The following is a 17827-nucleotide window of genomic DNA, read 5'->3' as shown; positions in this document are numbered from 1 at the left end:
ACCGCTTTGTTTTTTTTATCGTGATGTATATGTTGGATTGTAAGACATGGAATGCGCCGGCATGTCAGCTGACGTGCAGAGATTTTTTCTCATGTAATTGTTGGGTTCTTGAAATTTCGTAACTATTTGCAACGCTTTTCATAGGAATAAGAATCATCGAGTTATAATTACTATTGACCGTTTCAACGGCGCTCCACATATATCCCCACTTCTTCTTTTCGCCAATCTTCACTCCCGGCCCTCCGGACAGATGTCCGACACAACTAGGGATATCGTCGAATATGCCTACGACAACATCACAGAATGGTACCTAGAATGGGTCAACAGCCAGAAGTCGCCGCGAGAGAGATACACCAAGATGCTCCTCGACAAGCTGCAACCATCACCCTCCATCTTAGAGCTCGGCTGCGGCCCCGGGGTGCCTATCTTGAAAATGCTCCTCGACCATGGCGCCGAAGTGCTCGCGAATGACATCTCCACCAAGCAGATCGAGATGGCCAAGGCGCGGTGTCCGGGGGCTAAGTTGGTTGCTGGCGATATGACTGTCCTGGATTTCGAGCCGGCGAGTTTTCATGGGATAGTCAGTTTCTATACGCTGTTTCACCTGCCGCGGGCGACGCTCAAGGACATGCTCGTTAAGATCCATGGTTGGTTGAAGCCTGGGGGTGTCTTTGTGTTGAATCTTGCGACGATGGACGAAGAAGAAATTCACGGCGAATTCCTGGGATATGGAATGTTCTGGAGTAGCTATGACATGGATAAGAATCGGGAAATACTGGAAGAGACTGGTTTTGATGTATTACAGGTCGAGGTATTGCACGCAGGCGATGGGAAGTTGGAGGAGGGTGATCCGGACTTTGATGCCGAGTTTATGTGGGTGATGGCACAAAAGAAAGACTCTCCTACGTAGTGGGATGCTACGAGGATTATGAAATTATGTATACATTTAGCAGGATAAACACTGTTGGTAAATTGTTTTGAATTAAGTTATGTAAACCTTCATCACGGCCGGTGAAAGTAGTTATACCAATTAATCTACTTTCTATGGCGTCGTGATCTGAGTTTGACGGGTAATGAAATAGGCTTCCACAAGGCAAAAGGCAAGGCGCTTATGTTCAATCTTTAATATAATCCATGCTGTTACCTTAATGAATGATTTCTTATATCAGGCGTGGATAGACAATGCAAGAAGTGTACAAGACCTAATATTGAGATCCTCTTTGTATCTATTCTGTTCCTATTTCCATACTCAAATCTATTGCCATTGGTATTTATGATGACTACTTAAAGATATCACCGCACAGCACTAGGCCTTTCAGGACCCCTCATTCTTAACAAAGGAGGCCTTTCTTCACTATGTAGGCTGACTATCTGCCTGTAGCAGGACATGGGTGAAGCTGAGACAGATTACGGAAAGAGACAATGTTACTCACATATCACTGTAATATGTAAGCCGTATAGCATTACCTATATTTAAGTGGTAGTGAATTGGCAAAAATAACTCCATGAAATCTACCATCTGACTCTGAGCTTATCACGCAAAGGCCAGTGGTGTGGTACCATTGAACACTGTATGACACTTACCCAAAGCTGTGCGTGCTTACTGCTTCCATGTCATTGGTATGTTGCTTCTTATAATTAAGGTAATCCCCAGTACGTGACACTTCATATTCACTACTGTTTGCAATGTCAGTAGTCAGGCCTTCTCGGAGCAAAAGCTTTTCTAATCAGCCTTTTTCAGACCACTCAAATCTCGGCAATGTTCTATATCACTAGAATCTTTATTCAAATTAATATCCCTTCTCCTTATTGTCTTCTGTCACTTCTTATTTCACTGTCAAAGTACGTACTACTTTGATCTCAAACTTCTCTCATCCCACGTGTCCGGCAATTATTTTTGAAATTGTAAAAATGCACAGAAAAGCAAGCAACGAAATTCTAACAATGCATGTCAAAAAAGAGTTGAAAAGCATGCCAGTCGGTGCATATATATATCTTGACCAGTCATCTTGAGGGCTCCAGATCGGGGCGGTCCGAATTTTCGGGGCAATGCTGCCACTGTATTTGTTAATACAAACACGTTTTATGTGGTATCGCTGGATTTTGTATGAAATATATTTGAGGTAGAGGTATTCCAAATTACCTCAAACTAAAGACTCAACGACGTGGAATTATAGTGATCCTATCGGCCAAGCCGCCAAGCAGAATGAAAAGTGGGGCTATAAGATGTCTGCAATTCACCCGTCTAAATATCAAGAAAGGCCATGGGATTGACGTCTGATATGTTGACATTTTACCATCCCTACTAGTCCGGCTTCTAATATCGTGTGACCCAGTTCATTGACCGATCGACAAGCTCAAAATCAAACAGCACTAAATCAGCAAGTCAAAACGACCCACAACCAACAAAGAAAGAAAAACATAGGATACCCCGCGATCCAGATTTATCATTTTGTTCAACGCCACTGATCTTGCAAAATGAGTCCCTCAGCTGAAGATTCTTTCGACGATTTTGTCCTCCTTACTCCACGACTGATCGTAATTCCCACACCAATCGCAGTCTCCCTGAGCTCATACCGAGCTCTCTACTCCGATCTCCATGCCAATGTAGCATTTTGCGAAATGGCTTTCGGGCATCATCTACCAGCCGAAAGATGGAGCGACTCAAAGACATTGGAGGTGATACAGCAGCGCGATATTGGACGATGCTGGAAACCGCGGGGCATGGGCGATTTTGCCGTGGGGCGGCGCATGGCATCCCCGTCCGGATCCGATCCACGCATGCAGAATGATAGCAATGTTCCGACGATCGTCCGCGGCCAAGACCTGGTGCGGCTTGCTGGCCCGGGTAATGTTAATTTCGAGAATATCGAATGGGTGGGCTACGCAGGAGTACGTGACGCAACAACAACCTCCATGCCGGCGCGGGAGCCAGGAGATCCAGCCTTGCCCTCCTGGCGGGAAATGGTTGAGCTCCGGTATGGTTTCTCGCCTCAGGTGTGGGGAACAGGTGTGGGTCAGGAGGCTGCAAAAGCAGTCATGCAATGGGCAGTCCGTGAGAGGGGGGTGTTACGGTTTATTGCTGAGACGGAGAGGGAAAACGAGAGGAGTGGAAAGGTTTTGAAGAAGCTTGGGTTTGTTCCAAGTGGGACGGACTATTGGAAGGAGCCTAGTGAGCTGGAATGGGAGTGTATTGTAGACCCTGCCAGGTGATTGTCATAGCTGTGTACATAGATTAATGAAGGGGTCACTATAATCTACTGCCTCACAGTCCACGAAATCTATACCATGAGGCTCGATGGAGTTCTCACTATAAATAGTTCCAGCTTACATGGTGTCCAGTGCATACGTCCCAATTGACATCATTCGGGTCACACCTACGGGCAAGACCGACAGTCAGCGATTGCGTGAGGTGGGTAGATCATGACCGGTAAATGATATATCAGCGTTGGGGGCTTCTTGGAGCCAGCGGCAAAAATTTCAATCCGACGAAGGTAGATGGAACATGCAAATGGTTCTTTGATGACTTGAAATTTTGCGGATGGCGAAAGAGTAATACTTCCAGTCTCTTGTGGCTTACCGCTGATCCTGTGTGTGGCAAGTCAGTCTTGTCGCGAGCTATGATTGACGAGCGGCGGCTTTTCACATCTAGCACAACATCGACAGTGTGTTACTTCTTTTTCAAAGATGAATGTGAAGGACAAATGAAAGCCACAGATGCCTTGTGTGTGATACTTCACTAGATTTTTAGCAATGATCTAACCAGAAAGCTTATCCACCATGCAATTCCAAGTCACAGGAAGTATGGAAAACACCTTACTTCGAAATTTTATGAGTTGTGGAGAGTTTTTCTAGACTGCTCATTGGAGGCTGAGGAAACTGTCTGTGTGCTTGATGCCCTCGACGAATGGAGTGAAGCCAGCTGGCGGCAATTGACTGACGAGCTGAACGAGTACTATTGGCAACCCACGAAATCAACCAATGGACATTCGAACATCAAGTTTTCCATTACTAGTCGTCCATACGCCAGCCTGGAGTCATCTTTCAAATGCTTTTCCGGGACAAGTGCGTATATGCGCATTGACGGTGATGAATATTCGCCCCAGATCAGCGAAGATATCAATCTAGTCATCAATGCTCAAGTGAATAACCTTGCGAGCGAATTTCATAATAATGACCGCAAGAAAATTTCGGAACGATTGAAAGCCATGCAAATCGAACATACCTCTGGCTATATCTCACATTTGACATCATCTTAGAGAGCCCAAGTGAGTATAGCAGAAGATCTGATGTGGAAGCCCTCCTGTCCTGTATACCTGCCAGGATATCAGACGCATACGATACGATTTTGAAGCGAAGCGCAGACCGTAAAAAAACGGAAACTCTCCTCTAAATCGTCCTGGGTGCAGCGCGTCCCCTCACTCTGATTGAAGCAAACATAACTTTGACAATAGCTTTGAATAAGCATCGGTTTGATTCGCACGCCGACCTAATGTCGCATCTGTGGCCTCAAAATGCATTTAAGACCATCGTCAAAAACCTATGTGGCTTGTTTATTAGTGTCTACAACTCAAAACTGTCATTTATCCATTTGACAGCGAGGGAATTCCTCATCAAGCCTGAACGACAGGATATATGGCAAGGGCAATTCAATATGACGAATGCACTAGAGACAGTCACACTGGTCTGCTTGGAAGATCTGTCATTTCTAGATGACCGGAGTTCAATTGACAATATCACGTCTGAATTCCTACTTGCGCTGTACTCTACACGATACTGGATGATCACGCAAAGCCTGGGGAGAGTGAAAAAGAAGTGCAAACAAAGATGTTGGAATTATTTCCCCAGCGCAAACCGGCAGCTTGGGTTGAATTGATTCCAATGACATTCTATAATCGGGGTACACTATTCTGGCATTTTGAAGACCAGAGTCTACAGCCATTGTACTGTGCATCCTTTGCAGGTTTCTTCAATATAGCGGAGATATCGTTATACAATGACGCAAATGACAATGCACATACAGAATATCTAAGTGTAGCTCTCTACCTCGCTTGTGACGAAGGTCATAGAGAGATTGCAGAGCTACTCCCGAAGAGAGGCGCGGATGTCAATGTACGACCCAAGTACTTATTGGCACCTCTTCATGTGGCCTCTAGAGCAGGGCGTAGGGAAATTGTACAGCTACTGCTGGAGAATGGCGCAAACATTGATGCAGTGGCAGAGTTGCTTGGTAGTGCTCTCCTAGCTGCCTCCGTAGATGGTCACAAGAGTATTGTACAGCTACTTCTACAGAAAAATGCAGATACCAGTATAATGAGTGAATTTGGGACTGCTATTCAGCGTGCCTCTGAAGAAGGTCATAGGGAGATTGTACAGCTGTTTCTGGAGAACGGAGCATACATTAATGCAGTGGGGCCCTTTGGCACTGCTCTCGTGGCTGCCACCAGAGGAGGTCACAATCAGACTGTACAGCTACTTCTGGAGAAAGGCGCAGAAGTCAATACAAAAGCGATTTTGCTCAGTGATGGAGACATTACAAAACTGACAACAAGGAGTTTATCCAGTTGTTGAAAGAGAACGGCGCTCGCTCTGAGGTCGTCCATCTACCTACACTAGAAGAAAGCAAAGCTCCTGTTGCGTCTTCTTTTCAATATCTTCCAGCAGACGCAAAGAAAGTCTCACCATCCCCTCTGTACTCGGCACTGACACTGCAATAGTTTTGGCATATGCCAGGGCACAAGCGTAGAGTCATTGTGTCTATGTAGGCATCTACAGAAGAGAAATATGTTAGCTATAGACCTACATTCTCCATCCTTCATAGTGACTCAGGTGTTTGGTACCACCATGTTTAAGCGATTTGATCAGGAATTCTTTCCTTCATTCAAGCAATGGAATATAATACTATTATATCTAATTATTTTCTCAAAAGCAACCCAACGGGTGAACATACACTCAGTCCCCAAGTCACATGCTTAAGATGAGTAGACTTGGTGAAAGGTTAATCAATTGCAACTGTGACCTGGTAAAAAGATAAAGAAGCCTAAATCCGAATGACCGTGTCACAAAACCTTGAGAAAGCCTCAGCACCTATTGTTGACAGCCTAGTGTGTCCAGTAGTCCAGCCCTTATTCAGGGGCATTCATATAGATAAGCAAATGGCAAAGAGTGACTGGATAGGAGGATAATCCACTTCCGGGGCGAGTCCCATCGATTATTCTAAGGTATTTATGATCTTGAGCCTTCACACTTAAAATTGGAGTGAGTTTTTGGTGTCAAACATTCTAATATAATCCAAAAACCAGCCGTGACTAGTATCCAGGTGCCTCTTCAGGATCCATCTATTTATCCTAATACCCGACAAATACCCGCAGGATCTACGGCTTTAACCATACAACTATAGGAGGAGGATCGTCTACAGTTTCGGCTTGAAACACGGGGCTGTGGTTGAAACCAGGATGACGGCTTGGCATCAGGAGGAAGTGGGACTGTGCTTCACCGGAACCAAGTTTAACTTTCAACGCTAGTGGTCACTACAGTATAGGGCTGTTTATTTTCACCTTTTCCCGGCAGTTGACGATATCCCAACTGCCTTGCCATGGCCTGGTCAAGGTAGTCACCTAGCTCGTTCGCAGTCGCGCTATATCAAAGCCGTTTCACTTAGATTTGTCTGTTTGCATAGCTCTACCAAATACGTCGGTAGTGGACCTCGGTCGATAACGAGTACCGGCTGTTCGGTCTGGCCAGGAAGTGATATGCTCCATTTTACTTGCGGGCCTGAACGGTTTTGATAGCTTGGAGGTAGGGGCATGCCACTCTTCTCCTCGTGTCGAGTTTCATCATGTCTCGGGTCAGTTCTAGGCCAGGCAGACCGAAAGCGCAATGGTCGCAAAGCCGTCCAACATACAGTATATAAGCCCTCCCCCTCCCCAAACTCGAGTATAGCAGCTCTATCAAACACCACGCCTCATCCTATCCACACCTCACAACCGACAACATGAAGTTCTCTACGACCATGGGCGTTTCCGCCTTGTTGACCGCCACCGGTCTCCCGCTCGTCTCCGGCCACTACGTCTTCTCGAAACTCATCGTCGACGGCAAGAAGACCAACGATTTTGAGTATATTCGTCGCAACAGCAATGGATATGAGCCTACCCTTGCGGGCGAGATTCTCGGCGATGACTTCCGTTGCAACAAGGACTCCATGGCTGCTGCTGGCAGCACTGGCGTCTACAAGGTTCAGCCCGGTGCTGAACTTGGTTTTGAGCTGGCTTTTGGTATGTTCACATCATGGCTCTTTACTTAATGAAAGAAAAAAAAAAAACTGACAATCCAGGCGCCACCATGAAACATCCCGGCCCCCTCCAGATCTACATGTCCAAAGCCCCCGGCGACGTCAAGCAATACGACGGCTCAGGCGACTGGTTCAAAGTGCACCAAGAAGGCCTGTGCAACGACATCTCGCAGAAGGGTCTCGAAGACACCGACTGGTGCACCTGGGACAAGAACCAAGCGTCGTTCAAGATCCCCGCCGACACCCCCGCCGGCCAGTACCTCGTCCGCGTCGAGCACATCCCCCTCCACCGCGGCTTCTCCGGCAACGCCGAGTTCTACTTCACCTGCGCCCAGATCGAGGTCGGTGGCAATGGTGCTGGGAAGCCCTCACCGACGGTGAAGATCCCCGGGGTGTACAAGCCGGAGGATGAGAATATCAGTTATAACATCTATGTGCATCCGACTTCTTATACCCTGCCTGGGCCGAAGGTGTGGAAGGGTGGTGCTGCGGCTGGTGGGGAGAAGAAAGGTAGCCCCATCCCTCCTGCGTATACTTGCGCGTGCAGTGCTTAGTGTAGGGGGACGATTGTGGTGTATTATGGAGTGGTTGGTGATTGTATTATCTTATTTTAGGGTGTATTATCTATTTGTGAATGCTATAGCTGTTCTTGTATGTCTGAATGTATGAGATATTAAATAGTAAGATAACATGGATATCCATGTATTAGCCTCTGTGAATAGCCACAAGATGCATCAAGTTGTTCTCACTAGTTATGAATAGTTTGTAATCATCGATATTTTTCCCACAGCCACTGGCAACCCCACTGCAGACCTGTTTTCTATCTTCGGTACTGACTACTAAATCATACCATGTGCTGCATCTAAGGCAACATATACACAAAACCACAATCCATTCTAAGATGTCCATCAGACCAGAATATCTAGAAGACTCGAGTCCCAGACTCGAACTTCAGACTCGCTGCAACTCTAGTAATGCTGTCCTAGGAGGACCCGAGATGCCCGCTACCAACAGGGGACCGCTTTTTGCGTCTACTGAAATCTGACCCAGCTACCTACGGCATCACAGGCACCTTCTATTCCACTCGATACGTCGGTAGAATTTTCTCTGGATCCACCGTTTTCTGGTGTGTTGGATGGAGACGGGAATCAAGGAGACGTGTTCTTGAACTTGGTTATGACAGGCCGTTTTTGGGCTGAATAACGTGCTTTACTGACTTATCTATCCACTTTTATTTTTTCGTCGTCGTGCGAAGGGCGTGGGTGGGGCCGAGGCGGGCAACTAGTTGGCCGTGTACGTGCCGTGTGGCCCGGTTCTTCTCGCCGATGCTACATATCATTTTATGGTAAGGTGGGGTGTACGTCGACAGCAGACCAATGCATGCACTTTACATCAGCGGGGTCTTTTGTGCGGCATACTCACTTTGTCAACGTTGATAACTCATTCATCTTCTCTTCTTAATCCGAGCCAGGTTATTTGGCAGGGACGCTTCCCCAGTTGAGTCTACACGATGACTTCCGAAGAGCCGGTCTCTGCAATTGAGCTTCAGTCTTCCCTGCACCGCCTTGACAATGAAGCCCTTCCGGCATCCACCTCGGTCCAAGAATTAGATCCGACCGACGGTGGACGGCCTGCCTGGACTGTGCTTATCGCAGGGGTTGTGTTCGAGGCTTTATTCTGGGGTAAACCTCATCTCACAGGCTTCGCCACTCAGACGCTGATCTATTCCAGGTTTCCCCATGTCTTTCGGCGTATTCCAGAGCTTTTACGAAAGGCAGTCAGACTTCACAAATGACAGATCGAATATCGCCCTCATCGGAACCTTAGCACAAGCGCTGTACTACCTAGGTGCCCCGTTGTCCGCCATGGTGACCAAGAGGTTTCCCAGGCACCAACGACACCAGATCTGGATGGGATGGCCGCTCTGTGTGTTTGGTCTCCTCGGAGCTTCGTTCGTCTCCACCGTCAATGGACTCATTGCCACCCAGGGCCTCCTCTACGGTCTAGGATTCGTCACCCTGTCCTACCCCATCATCAGCATGGTCAATGAATGGTGGGTCGCGCGAAAGGGAATGGCATTTGGTCTCATTTCAGCCTCGTCGGGCATGACAGGCGCTGTAATGCCCTTCCTGATCCAGACCCTTCTCGACAAATACGGACACAAAACTACACTCCGCGCAAGTGCGGTCGGCATGGCGATTCTCACCGCACCCCTGATCCCCTTATTCAGAGGCCGTCTCCCACCCTCCGACAGCGCGATCATCGCCCGCTCACACTGGGGCTTCCTGAAACGCCCCCTCTTTTGGGTCTACGCGTCTGCAACACTGGTCCAAGGCATTGGTTTCTTCTTCCCCTCTGTCTTCCTTCCCACCTTCGCGGCCTCGCTCAGCCTTTCTTCTCGCAACGGAGCCCTTCTTATCGCCGTAATGTCCATCGCGCAAGTTGTCGGCCAGTTCGCATTCGGGTACCTCTCCGACCTCAACCTATCCGTCAGCGTTCTCGCCATCGTCTGCTGTTTCGCTGCTGCCGCAGCGGCTCTCATATTCTGGGGAATGGCCACGTCCATGGTCTTCCTCGTGCTCTTCAGCCTCCTCTACGGGTTCTTTGCTTTCGGCTTCTCCACGATGCGTGTAGCTATGGGCCGCGCCATTAGTAATGACCCGTCGACTGTTTTCGCAACGTATACTATCTTTGTCTTTCTTCAGGGAGTGGGTAATATTCTGGTGAGTCCTGTCAGTGCAGCGCTGATTTCTGGACCGGCTGTCAAGGGCCGGTTTGGGGCTGGGAGGTATGATGGGGTGGTTTTGTTGACAGGAGTTTCGTCTGCTGCGGCTGCGTTAATTATGGTGGTGTGGCATTTGGGGTTGGTCACCATACGTGGCTGACATGATGGCTGATGGGTACAAGTCCATGGACTTTCAATATTAATATTATTTATTTTGTTTTGGTTTGTTTATGATTCTTTCGCAACACCTGTTCTCATGCTACGATGATTATTGATGTGCGCCTCAGCCATTTTCTGCAGTGGGTATCATATGGGACCTGGCGAGCTGATCCCTCATATGCAGTGAGATTGAAACCTGTGCGTGATCGGATTGCAATCACCGGTTCCACAAGCGCATTAAGCGAACCCTGCAGATGACAGGAACATGCATGTTGGCAACACAATTTATGAAAGGGGACCAACACGCCCTGACTTGTGTGGGCTGATCATGTCCAACTGATCCAATTTACCCGACAACTAATCTCACCACCTAGAGACAACCTCTCAGTCCGAGAACACAATAAAATAAACTATCTAACTTTAACGACTAGTCCACTTCGAGCATGGGACCCGCAAACTACTATGACATCGTTATAATTGGTGCCGGTATCGCAGGCATCAATGCCGCATACCGCGTACAGACCACGCTCCCACATCACTCCTATGTTATTCTTGAAGCCAGGCCCGTGCCCGGGGGCACATGGGACCTCTTTCGCTACCCTGGAGTCCGGGCAGACTCCGATATCCACACGTACGGGTTCCCGTGGTATCCCTATCCTCGTGAGGAAACCATGCCCAATGGTCATGCCCTCTTCGAATATATCAACGACGCAGCACGAGTGTCCTCCATTGACTCTCACATCTTCTTCAACCACCGCGTGGTGAAGTCGGTGTGGTCCTCCCAAGACAATATGTGGGCCTTGGAAACGGTGGCTCAACATGAAGAGTGTCGTCGTTTCCGTTCCCGGTTTGTAATATTTGCCACAGGGTACTTCGATCATCAGCATCCTCTGTCGGTAGAAATTCCAGGGTTAAGCACCTACCGCGGGACGGTCGTGCATCCCCAATTCTGGCCACCAGACCTGGAGTACCGCGGAAAGAAAGTGGCTGTCATAGGCAGCGGCGCCACTGCAATATCGCTTGTCCCCAAACTCGCAGAGACCGCATCCGCCGTGACAGTCATTCAACGCAATCCAAGCTACATCGTGTCTGTGTCTTCTAGCTCGGGCAATAGTACATGGCTGACGCGATTGCTTCCCACTGCCCTCTCACGTAAATTAAAGTGCTATGGGTGGCTGGCCGTCACTCTCGCAGGCTATTATATATGTCCTCGGTTCCCTCGTCTCGCGAAGGCCTTCATTCTCAAGTTAGTCGGTCAACAGCTACCGGATCATATACCCATCGATCCTCATTTTACCCCCCAATACAACGTGTGGGATCAGCGCTTGTTGGCCTCTCCCGACGGTGACTTCTTCCAAAGCCTGCGCGGCGGCAGGGCTACTATCGAGACAACACACATCCAAGAAATCACTGATCGCGATATCGTCCTCGACAGCGGGAGAGTCATCAATGCGGACATCATCGTCACTGCTACCGGGCTGAGCCTTCAAATAGGGGGCGGCACCCAGTTCACAGTCGACGGCGATCCCTGCGACTTGTCGCAGAAGTTCATGTGGAAAGGCGTCATGCTCCAGGACATCCCTAACGCGTTCTTCGTTCTAGGCTACTTGACCAATGCCTCGTGGACGCTTGGCGTCGATGTCAGTGCGTTGCTCATTTGTCGGTTGATCAAGCATATGGAAAATGGGAAGGGGACTACTTTGGCGTGCACGCCTCGCATGCGCGGCTCGTCGGGCCTGCCTTGTAGACTTTGGGATCTGAAGTCCACGTACATCGTCGCTGCTGATGACAGTCTACCCAAGACGGGGAATATCTCCCCATGGCGGCCTCGGTCGAACTACATACTGGATTATTTGAATGCGCGGTATGGGTCGTTTGGAGAATGCATGGAGTTTACCGAGGCTGTTTAAACCTTCGCATCTATCAAATATCTGCAGTGTCATTGTGGCTTTTGTGCTTGTTGGCTCTATTTCATCTATATCTTCTTGATACTGATCAAAATTTCATATCCCTACTCCATCCAAATGCTTTCTCCGTTGCCTCATATTCCATTTACGCTATCAGACTAGAGGCCGTCAAAAGTCATCATACTCATCATTCCCCTCGTTACTCCCAGGTAAATTGATCATCTCGCCATGCTCCTCTGCAGTCACCATCACCTCATATGCTCCATCTTCCCCCTCATCAACAGTCTGGAACTCCTTCGCATCAGGATCACCAGCCCGGAACTTCGCCTTCTCGACAGGAAACGCACTAAACGCATGGGACGAAGGCAGGATTGCCCCCAATCTTCTATACCTGAAACACAGCCCCCCGAAGAAAACAACTTTCTTCTCGTCCGCCTCCCCCGCCGCAACAGACACCCAGCCACTCTCCCCATTCGCCGTATACCAAGTACACGACGGTCCCAGTTCACCAATTCCCACCACGCCCGCGCGAAACCCAACAGAAAGCTCCTTCGCGGTGTCCGTCCACGCATTTAGCATCGCAAAATCTGTCGAATACGTCGATGTAACAATCACCAGCCCCCGCTCTCTTACATCCGGCCACTGCCGCAGAATCATCCGCGAGTTCTCCTTGCACCACACGCGGAACGCAGTCGCGCCGTACACAAACTCTTTCGTCACCGGGCTCTGCGTCATGAGGATGGCGCCGAACCCCCCCCTCGTTGCTATACCGGTACAGCGCGCCCACGTCGGCTGGAATGCCCGCTGGGATGAGCCCCGCGCCGATGTCGAGCTCTAGCTTACGCTGCTTGACTTGCCCGCACACCTTTGGGCCCCATGCTCTTTTGTCAGTTGGTGCGCGGTAGAATTGCTCGAATGGCTTAAGCCCATTGCGGCTGAGAGACGACGAGTCGCCCAGGTTGATGGGCGCTTGGTCCTCTCCGATCAGGGGCGTCCATTGGCCTAGCTCGGTCAGATAGCCGCAGGATCCGGGCTTGAGCGTCTTTGTCGACTCAGGCTCGTATAATGCATAGCCGTAGGGGTGTCTCAGCATGGATTGCTGGTAGAGGGTTCCGATGGTGGACATTGTGGGTAGAGCTCTAAAAACTGAAATCTACGTCTGAATCGAGTGGACGATTTTGCCCGAGTTCCGCGAAGCCCTGTTTTAAGCGCCGACAATGACGACTGCGGCCAGCTGGCCAATGTGATGCGTGTGCGGGGTTGGATAGTCAAAGATAAACAAATAGAAGCACAGTGGGGCTGATAATTCAATCGGTGAGAACCGAGAGATCGATTGGATGAGACCCCGTCAAGGATTCATTCCCCCCTCGTCGTGAATACGAATTGGGGGCTGCCCCGCTCTGGACATCGAACGATCTGGCGAATACGTTCGGCATTTTTCAGCTAAGTCGCATCTTTTGTTTTTTATAAACATGCATGCCAACAACATATCAAGTTGGTGATTAGCTGGTTGCGGGTTGGTAGACTTCTGTACGGCCCTAATTCAATCCGAGAAGTAACGCGACATGGCCTGCCAGTCTGGCCAGACGGAAGTCCCACAATGCCATATCGACACTGCAAAAAATTCCTTTGCTCGGGATCAGCCCATGACGACGGATCTTCAACCTGGAACGTTCTTCGCTGATCCCAATTATCTGGACTCGTTGCCATACATGGCAAAGATCCTGATTTGCGCCATTCAAGACTCCGGAAACCATCCCAACAATCCTGCGCTATGCCATCACCAATCTGACCGAGCCTTGAACCAGTACCGACAGACAGGTAATGACGATCTTCTCACAATGGCTTTCGCAATGGAAGTCATGGCTCTGTGGTACGTACCAGCCGTACATCCAGGCCGAGGCAAATCAAACCACCACTTGGGACTTCTGTACCAAACAAGATGGGAGAACAAAAAGGCACAGAACGACCTAGACGAGGCAGTTCGCCATTACAAACTGGCGATGGAATTTGCCGACGAGGATGACGCCGTATTGTGCGAATGGGCCTGCGACGTCGCTTTCGTCTTTTGGAAGCACTGGGAGTTAACGAAGCTGGACAGCGACAAGGAAGATGCAAGTCTATTCTTTGATTGTGCTATCGGCCTTGCCGGAGAACAACCATCGCGCGCTCGGCACCTCTCTAACAAGGGGGAATTCCTTTACCTTACTATGTCTGGCAGCGACTCAGAGAGGGTCATGTCACTCACCGAGTCTATTGAATCCCACGATGAAGCGGTCGAATTCTGTGACGCGCATCCGGATCTTTCTTCGCAGCAATTTGCACCGTATGGGATGATTTACCGCAACGCCGCAAAAGCGTACATTGGGCGTTTCCGCATAGCAAAGATGGCTACAGATGGAGACAAAGGAATCTCTCTATATGAGAAAGCTCTCGGTCAGGAGACACCGGGAAATCAAAGCTGGCTCCATTTTACAGCCGAACTTGCCAATGCCTATAACCTGCGGTTCGAGGTGTCAGGAGACCCCGAGCAGGGAGAAAAGGCCTGTGAGTTGTGGAGAAAATCTATCACGAGTGACCCCACCTCCATCACGTCAAGGGTAACACTTGCAGAGTTCTATCGCTGCAAATCAGAAAAATGCCTGGATCGGGGCGCGACTGAAGATCTGCTCGGTCAAGCCCTGAGGCTAGCTAACGATGCATTCAACGTGTTACCGCCGGGGCATTCCGAGACTGGGCTAGTTTTCCGCTGCTTCGCAGCCATTTACTACAGTCTGTACGAAGCCAGTGGTGAGCTGTCGCTCATTGACAAAGCGGTTGAGTGTGGGAGAAAAGCCACACAGGCTCCGGATCATGACGACTTGTGGGATTCCCACCGCTTACTGGCTCAGATTTTATCCACGCGCTATGAGCGTCTCCAAAAGCCAGAGGACATGCGCGCCTGTGTATCTGCTGCCACACGAGCACTCTCCCTGTGTCCGTCTGACAATTCAGAACACCAGGGCCAATGCGTATGGATCATGGGCAAAGCGACCCGCGCAGAGTACGACGGCTCTCGAAAGACCGAGCTACTCAGCCAAGCAATTTCGAAATTCTCGCAGGCCGATCAACTCATACACAACGACACATCGTCAAAAGCGCTGGTTCTCAACGATTTAGGAAATTCGTATGTACAGCTGTTCGGGCACGAGGCGCGCCCCGAACACCTAGAGAAAGGCATCGACGCACATAAAGAGGCGTTGTCGGTGCTTCAGCAGACCCACAAAACGGACCGACACCCCAATATTCTCATGGTCAATTCCGCCCTTGGAAACGTCATGGTGCAGCGGTTTGTCCACTGGCGGGCGGAAGCTGATATCGAGTCTGCCGTCAAGTACTGTCGCAGGAGTCTCTCGGGTATGGACGCGCATCATCCGCGACATGCTCTGCGTGTGGGGAATCTCAGCGCCGCACTACAGCTGCGCTTTCAAAGCAAGCGAAATGTAGACGATCTTAGAGAAACACAGGATCTACTCGCCGAGGCACTCGACGGCTCTGTCCCGCTCAGCGACGGAGTAAAGACCATGCTCGCCACCGTTATGGGCAATACCTACCAACTGTCGTATGGCGTATCTGAGCAATCAATTGACCTTGAAAATGCCATTGACTACTACTCCAAGGGTCTCGCCGTCGGGAGCGCCGCATCGGCTCCACTGCGGGGCATGGCGCTGAACCACAAGGCTGCTTGTCTTCAGCTGCTAGCTATGTCTACCGGAGAGATCGCCAATTTCGAGACCTGTGCAAAGGCGTATGAGGAGTCTCAAGGGCTGCTGGGCAAGGAAGACCCCGTCTACTGGGTCCCCGTAATGAAACACGCCGATCTACTGTATGCCATGTATGAGCTAAAGTTGGGGTCTGACTTCAAAGAGCATGCGCGTCAGGCGCTAGACAAATACGATTATGTCGCCAACTTGAATATTATCTCGCCAGCCATCCGAATCACTGTGGCGTGTCAGGCTGCCGAGCTGTCCAGTCGTGTGCTTCAAGATCGAGCGAAGGCCCGAAACGACATTCTCATCAGCTTGGATCTACTTCCCGAGGCTATATTAATGCACGCGACTCGACTAGAGCAACTCAAATTCGTACGACAATATGAATCTGTCCCGGGTATGGTTGCAGCCCTATCCATCGACGCAGGTGATCCCGCAAGCACCGTCATCCCACGTCTTGAAGCCGGACGTGCCTTCATCTGGGACCGCGTTCAAGGCCGGGAGACACAACTGGATGAGATCCAGGCCATTGACCCCATGCTCGCTGAAAGATTCCGCACCCTGCAGCAACGAGTCACTCAGCAATCGCGTGCTGCCGGTGCATCAGGCGATCTTGATCTAGCGTCTGTCACGGTGGACGATGCAAATCGCATGCAGCGCCAGCACGATTCGGACGCCTACCGCCTGGTTCTCGGCGACATCAGAGCACTACCAGGGTTTCAGTCATTCTTGCGCATCCCAGACACCACCACTGACCTCCAAGCCTATGCCGCCGACGCACCAATCGTCTTCATCAACTGCAGCGACTACCGCAGTGACGCGCTCGTGATCACCAAAGACGAGGTGTACAATCTCCCGTTACCATCCTTCACCCTAAGCAAAGTACAGCACTGGGGCCAGCGATTCCTACAAGCACGAGAAAGCCTCAGTATCCCCGAGTCCCAAGCATGGGCCCTTGATGCATATAAAGTAGTCATGAAATGGCTATGGGAAGCAGCTGCCCAACCGGTCCTCACCTCCATCAACTGGGACAGGTACGAGCGCGGACCCTTCGGAAAACCCCGTGTCATATGGGTCTCGACTGGCTGGATCAGCGTGCTCCCCATCCACGCCGCGGGTGACTTTTTTGAGCCCTCGCCGTCGTCGGAATCCACCGGACCTCGTTGCGTCCATGACATCGCTGCTTCATCGTACACTAACTCGCTCAAGTCGCTGGAATTTACCCGATTGAATGCACAGCGCATGGGCTTGCAGCCGAGCTCCGCTCCGCAAGCCCTCCTCGCTGCGATGGCAACCACGCCGGGCCTCGGTCCAGAAGGCGATCTCGCCGTCGAGGCCGAAATCGCCACGATCAAAGACACCCTATCTCCAACCTTCACAGTAAACGTCTCCAGCCAGCCGACCTCTAAATCCATCAAGGCCGCCCTCCCCGCTTCCACAATTGCCCACTTCGCATGCCACGCGGTCGCGAACAGCAAAGACCCCTCCCAAAGCGCCATCCTCTTACAAGACAACCAGACCCGTCCGCCTCCCTTCTGCACACGCACCATCCTCAACCTAGCCCTCAAGACCTGCAACCTTGTCTACCTATCAGCTTGCGAGTCAGGCGCAAACAAAGACATGCTTCTTCTTGACGAGGGCATCCACATCGCAGGAGGGTTTCACATAGCCGGCGTGCCGCATGTGTTATCTACGCTGTGGAAGGTGCAGGATAGTGTCTCTGCAGAATTGGCGGGTCTGTTTTACGGACTGTTGGTGGAGACTGGACGCGAGGTGGTGGACTTCGGGAGGGCGCCATTCGCGTTTCATGAGGCTGTGGGGGTTATGAGGCGGAGGGGTGTGCATCCCATGCTTTGGGGGCCGTTTGTGCATTCGGGGCCGTAGTGTTCTTTTACATAGCTAAAAAACATATGCAGGATTTAAGCCTACAATATCTCTGCCTAGGGATCTCAATCTAATCAGTGGAGCCTCCGGCCCACTTGCCACTAGGCCACAG

The 17827-nt window shown here is 50.3% G+C and overlaps 7 protein-coding genes across 7 annotated transcripts; 6 read left to right on the top strand and 1 right to left on the bottom strand.

Annotated features, from left to right (window-relative positions):
• The first annotated feature begins 172 nt into the window (after positions 1 to 172).
• On the top strand, positions 173 to 1028 carry BDW47DRAFT_106541 (class I SAM-dependent methyltransferase). Its single transcript, XM_024812788.1, has one exon. The coding sequence runs from the start codon at positions 251 to 253 to the stop codon at positions 908 to 910; it is 660 nt and encodes a 219-aa protein (XP_024671636.1). The 5' UTR covers positions 173 to 250; the 3' UTR covers positions 911 to 1028.
• A 1594-nt stretch (positions 1029 to 2622) lies between these two features.
• On the top strand, positions 2623 to 3213 carry BDW47DRAFT_126090 (GNAT family N-acetyltransferase; the record flags this gene model as incomplete). Its single annotated transcript, XM_024816492.1, has 1 exon — positions 2623 to 3213. The coding sequence occupies one exon, from the start codon at positions 2623 to 2625 to the stop codon at positions 3211 to 3213; it is 591 nt and encodes a 196-aa protein (XP_024671635.1).
• Positions 3214 to 6628: 3415 nt separating this feature from the next.
• On the top strand, positions 6629 to 7845 carry BDW47DRAFT_131897 (lignocellulolytic auxiliary activity family 9 protein; the record flags this gene model as incomplete). Its single annotated transcript, XM_024817417.1, has 2 exons — positions 6629 to 7274; positions 7334 to 7845. The coding sequence occupies exons 1-2, from the start codon at positions 6995 to 6997 to the stop codon at positions 7843 to 7845; spliced, it is 792 nt and encodes a 263-aa protein (XP_024671634.1). The 5' UTR covers positions 6629 to 6994.
• Positions 7846 to 8658: 813 nt separating this feature from the next.
• Positions 8659 to 10256, top strand: BDW47DRAFT_106538 (MFS general substrate transporter). The gene is made up of 2 exons (XM_024812787.1): positions 8659 to 8973; positions 9023 to 10256. The coding sequence occupies exons 1-2, from the start codon at positions 8802 to 8804 to the stop codon at positions 10174 to 10176; spliced, it is 1326 nt and encodes a 441-aa protein (XP_024671633.1). The 5' UTR covers positions 8659 to 8801; the 3' UTR covers positions 10177 to 10256.
• Positions 10257 to 10485: 229 nt separating this feature from the next.
• BDW47DRAFT_131894 (flavin-containing monooxygenase) lies at positions 10486 to 12085 on the top strand (the record flags this gene model as incomplete). Its single annotated transcript, XM_024817416.1, has 1 exon — positions 10486 to 12085. Exon 1 carries the CDS (start codon positions 10619 to 10621, stop codon positions 12083 to 12085), a length of 1467 nt encoding a protein of 488 aa, XP_024671632.1. The 5' UTR covers positions 10486 to 10618.
• A 31-nt stretch (positions 12086 to 12116) lies between these two features.
• BDW47DRAFT_131892 (uncharacterized protein) lies at positions 12117 to 13208 on the bottom strand (the record flags this gene model as incomplete). Its single annotated transcript, XM_024817415.1, has 2 exons — positions 12117 to 12806; positions 12853 to 13208. The coding sequence occupies 2 exons, from the start codon at positions 13206 to 13208 to the stop codon at positions 12251 to 12253; spliced, it is 912 nt and encodes a 303-aa protein (XP_024671631.1). The 3' UTR covers positions 12117 to 12250.
• Positions 13209 to 13647: 439 nt separating this feature from the next.
• On the top strand, positions 13648 to 17715 carry BDW47DRAFT_131891 (CHAT domain-containing protein; the record flags this gene model as incomplete). The annotated part of the gene is made up of 4 exons (XM_024817414.1): positions 13648 to 14064; positions 14104 to 14200; positions 14237 to 14358; positions 14398 to 17715. The coding sequence occupies 4 exons, from the start codon at positions 13648 to 13650 to the stop codon at positions 17713 to 17715; spliced, it is 3954 nt and encodes a 1317-aa protein (XP_024671630.1).
• Positions 17716 to 17827: the final 112 nt, after the last annotated feature.

Source organism: Aspergillus candidus (genome assembly GCF_002847045.1).
Source record: "Aspergillus candidus strain CBS 102.13 unplaced genomic scaffold BDW47scaffold_25, whole genome shotgun sequence".
In the NCBI taxonomy this organism is placed as follows: domain Eukaryota; kingdom Fungi; phylum Ascomycota; class Eurotiomycetes; order Eurotiales; family Aspergillaceae; genus Aspergillus; species Aspergillus candidus.
This window is presented reverse-complemented; position numbering and strand designations above follow the sequence as displayed.

Coding starts and splice junctions, on each gene's coding strand:
- BDW47DRAFT_106538 (XM_024812787.1), top strand. CDS start 8,802: ATGACTTCCGAAGAGCCGGTCTCTGCAATTGAGCTTCAGTCTTCCCTG. Junction 8,974..9,022: donor GTTCGAGGCTTTATTCTGGG/GTAAACCTCATC, acceptor GATCTATTCCAG/GTTTCCCCATGTCTTTCGGC.
- BDW47DRAFT_106541 (XM_024812788.1), top strand. CDS start 251: ATGTCCGACACAACTAGGGATATCGTCGAATATGCCTACGACAACATC.